The 4,569-nt window shown below is 45.1% G+C and overlaps 1 protein-coding gene across 1 annotated transcript; it reads left to right on the forward strand.

The window, feature by feature from the left end:
- The first annotated feature begins 769 nt into the window (after nt 1-769).
- LOC114535294 lies at nt 770-4,444 on the forward strand. Its single transcript, XM_028556665.1, has one exon. It carries the CDS (start codon nt 770-772, stop codon nt 4,442-4,444), a length of 3,675 nt encoding a protein of 1,224 aa, XP_028412466.1.
- Nucleotides 4,445-4,569: the final 125 nt, after the last annotated feature.

Raw genomic sequence — 4,569 nt, forward strand, 5'->3', positions numbered from 1 at the left:
AATCACATTGACGCGATTACCACAGGACACCCAAGTTCTAAGACAGAAATTAGACGAGCAATAAAGAAAGTGATTGCTGAACGAGACATTGTTGAAAAATTAATCCAGGCATTAAAAGAGACAGTCACATTAAGTGAAGACGAGACATTGGAAGGGATTGAAATTGATAATGTTATTGAAAACTTAGACCAGGAACTCTTGGAGATTTTAGATTTAGTGGACACTAGTGTCCAGGCTGCCAATGAGCATATCCGAGAGCGATTATTGAAGGGCGAAAATGAATCGGACTCGTCAACAATAAAATCAAGTAAATCATCCGTGAAATCAAACATAACCAGTTCCTCAAATGATAAGATCCCAAAGTCAGTGAAAGAGGACTCAATTGTTGAAGTTCGAGAACAAGAAGCAAGGGATGCTAATGAACGACTAGAAAAATTAGAGGAAGAGCAGAGGTCTCTAGAGGAAAAAATGCGAAAGAAAGCAGATGAAGTTGAACTCAATCGAAAAAGAGTCGAGGATGCACGATCCATTGCCCTTTTAAATGAAACAAGGGCGAAAGCATACAGCAAGAATAGCAAAAAGGCAACATCTGTGACGGACGATCCGGAACCTCTTAAAACGTGCCTACCTCGTCCTAATCCCGAACCCCCATCTTATATATGCACGAGTGAAACTAAAAGGCGTAGAGCTGCGAAACTTCTCTGGAGATGATAAAACCGATTTCGAGGCGTGGAACGCGGCATTCACATCAGTTTTTGATGAGACCAACATGCCAGTAAAGGAGAAAATGCTACGGCTGCAGAACTGCCTGAAAGGAAAAGCGTTAGAGACGGTCAAGGACCTTGGATTCACTCAGCATGCGTACGAGAGAGCGAAAGAAAAGTTACAACGCAAGTACGGTGGTAAACGTAGAAAGACCCTGACACATTTGGCAACCTTAAGAGCACTACCCAAAGTACGACGCCATAACCTGGAAGAATTAGAAACCTTGTTGTCAACGCTAGACCGTATTCTTATCGCATTACAAGACGATGATCGTGGCGATGATGAAATTAGAAGTCAGCACCTTTGCTTAACAGTGAAGGAAAAACTTCCAGTGGAATACGTCAGAGAATACAAGTATTGGTTGAATGAGCGGGATGAAGATGATGATTTTAAAATGCTGGTCCAGTGGATCGAGAGGCGTGTTTGCATCATGGATGAGGCTAAGGAAGAAACGGGAGAATTCGTCAAAGCGTACCATGGAGGACGACGTCATAATCAAGGCTTTAATACAGATAAGAAAGTTAGGAAATGTATCGTTATGAATTGCGACGCTGATCATCCGCCTTGGGTTTGTCCAGAATTTAAAAAGCTCCCTGTAGCTACACGAAATCAACTAATAGCTAAAACAGGACGGTGGTTCTCTTGTCTAGCGGCTGGTCACCGAAGTAAGCAGTGTGGCAGAAAGAGAAAATGTGGAGTCAGCGGATGTGAAAGTAAAGGACATAGCAGCTTATTACACGACCCTGAGAGAATGGAAAAACAGAATGAAGATAATGACAACAACAAAGATCAGACCAACCCTTCAATTGGAGGGACAGATGCAAGAACCTATACGACAAACCGAGTTGAACAAATATCATTGATGGTTCTCCCAGCAACTGTCGAAATTGGCGGCAAGAAGATAAAAATCAATGTTATGCTGGATCCTTGCTCCACGGGATCATACGTCACCGAAAGCCTAGCGGGAGAGTTGCACTTGAAAGGAGAAAAACAGGATTTGACCATATCAGGAACTGGTGGGACGGAGATTAAGAGACAGTCGAAACGTGTAAAGTGTGTGATCACATCCGTCAATGGAACCTTCTCATCGCCTGTGGAAGCAAATGTGTTAACTAACGTAACGGGGAACACGCCGGCAATTGAGTGGAACGAATTAAAGGGCAATTGGGCACACTTGGAGACCATCCCATTTGAAAGAGTTTCAAAGCGAAAGCAGATCGATGTTTTAATCGGAAGCGATCACCCTGTATTCCATAAAGTATTAAGAGAAGTTACGGGACACAATGCCAAAGACCCAGTAGCACGACAAACGCCCCTCGGTTGGGTCTGCTTCGGTCCAACGAGTAAGAACCCGTCGACATGGACTACCCAATCCCACATGACACGTACATACCATACCGAAGATATCCAAGAAGTAAGTGACAATCTTCGGAGTTTTTGGGAACTAGAAGCCATCGGCATTAAGGACGAGAACGTTCGACCACTGACACCAGACGAGAAAAAGGCAGTTGAAATTGTGCAATCAACCCAAAATTACACCAACGGGAGATATGAAGTAGGTGTTCCTTGGAGAGATGGTGAGCCAGATTTCGCCGACAACTACGACATGGCTCATTCAAGACTACTGAAGCTAGAGTCATCCCTACGAAAGAAACCGGATGTCGCTATGGCCTACAACCAGATAATCCTGGATTACCTCCAAAAGTACATCAAGAAAGTACCAAAGAAAACGGGTGACCAGTGGTTGTTGCCGCACTTTCCGGTGATCAATCAGGAGAAAACGTCGACCAAAGTTCGAATCGTCTTTGATGCGGCAGCGAAGCACAAAAACAAATGTCTAAACGACGCGCTTCACCCTGGGCCCAAGCTCCAACGAGAATTGGTAGACGTGTTAACCAGGTTCCGAAGAGAACCCGTGGCAGTGTCAGCAGATATCTCTCAGATGTTCTTACAAGTCGGACTTGCCGAGAAAGATCGACCTTTTCATCGCTTCCTTTGGCGTGATTTGAACAAAGAAAGAGAACCCGAAATTTACGAGTTCCAGCGTCTACCATTCGGAAATACCTCTTCACCATTCTGCGCACAATATGTACTTCACTCCCACGCGGAGAAGAATAAAGATCACTTCCCGAAAGCCGCAGATACAGTGGATAATGCAATGTACGTGGACGATGTGCTGGACTCTTGCGAGACGGTTCAGGGAGCCATAACCCTTAGACAACAAACATCCGAGTTGGTGTCTGGCGCAGGCTTCAATTTGAGGAAATGGATGTCAAACCAGGCTGATGTTCCTATTGAAGATCGACTTCCCGGGTTAGAGCTCAGTGATGGTAGCCTGCCGACGTTGAAGACCCTGGGAGTTCTGTGGAATGCCCGGCAAGATATCTTCAAGTTCGTGGTTCACCCTCCGTCGCTGACTGAAGCCCCGACCAAAAGAGAAGTCCTGAGTAGTATAGCAAAGCTGTTTGATCCATTACAGTTTTTGGCTCCCTTCACTATACGAGCGAAATTATTGTTGCAAAAGACATGGGCAGCTGGAATTGGTTGGGAAGACAAAATGCCAGAAAATTTGTGCAATGAATGGAACAATTGGGTAAAAGAACTGAGCGACTTAAACGGATTCGAAGTCCTTCGCCCTCTACGCTTGCCTGGACCTACGGACGTCTGGTTGCACACCTTCTCAGACGCATCCCAAGATGCTTACGCAGCAGTGTCTTATCTTGTCAGTAATTACGAAGATCACGAAGCCACCTCACGGATCGTCGCATCCAAGAGTCGTGTCACGCCACTAAAGTCAGTTACTATCCCAAGACTGGAACTCATGGGAGCAGTACTCGCTACCCGACTGGCCAACAGCATTCTCCAGACATTGACAGTCAATGGAGCAACGTACTGGACGGACTCAACGAACGTCCTGTATTGGGTGCGTAACCAGAGCCGTGCATTCAAGCCATTTGTGGCCAATCGAGTGGCAGAGATACAGAGACATTCCAACCCAGAACAATGGCGACACATACCTGGTGGAATAAATCCAGCCGACATACCAACTCGTGGACTTTCAGCAACCAACCTTTGTGAAGACAAATTATGGATGGAAGGACCAGAGTTTTTGACGGATGAAGAAAAACCATGGCCAGAGAAATTATCGAATCACGATCCATGTAGTGGCACGATAAAACAAGAAGAAAAGAAAGTCCAAGTTTATACAACGGATAAGGAAGCCAGTGACGACAGCCGCCTGGATCCAAAACTTTATTCATCTATGACCCGCCTTATTCGAGTTACGGCCTGGGTTAAACGTTTTATCAAGAATTGTAAGTCCCCGATAAATTCACGAGATACATCTATTGTTCTGCAAAACGTCGAGATTAAAACAGCGGAACTGTTCTGGATCCGAAAAGCACAAGCCGAAAGTTTCGTCAACAAACAAAAGGACAAACGCCTATTGAAATTCTGCCCTATAGTCGACAAAGAAGGCATATTAAGAGTGGATGGCCGCCTCCGCCTTGCTGAAGATTTACCTTACGACACATCCAATCATATTGCCCAAAGATCATCCGATAAGCTGACTGGTTATACTTGCTGCTCACGAAAAGATCGGACACGGAACGGGAACAGAATACCTCCTGACAGAACTTCGTTCGAAATTTTGGATTATAAAAGGAAGATTGACAGTTAGAACCCTAATTGGTAAATGTCCTGGATGCAGACGAAGATTCCTCGCGAAGCCTTGTGGTCAAAAAATGGCTCCCCTGCCTACTTCAAGAATAACTTTACCCTTAAGAGCATTTGAGCGAATTGGCA

This window comes from Dendronephthya gigantea, unplaced genomic scaffold (assembly GCF_004324835.1).
Source record: "Dendronephthya gigantea isolate DGI-Jeju-01 unplaced genomic scaffold, DenGig_1.0 000115F, whole genome shotgun sequence".
Taxonomy (NCBI): domain Eukaryota; kingdom Metazoa; phylum Cnidaria; class Anthozoa; order Malacalcyonacea; family Nephtheidae; genus Dendronephthya; species Dendronephthya gigantea.

Coding starts and splice junctions, on each gene's coding strand:
- LOC114535294 (XM_028556665.1), top strand. CDS start 770: ATGCCAGTAAAGGAGAAAATGCTACGGCTGCAGAACTGCCTGAAAGGA.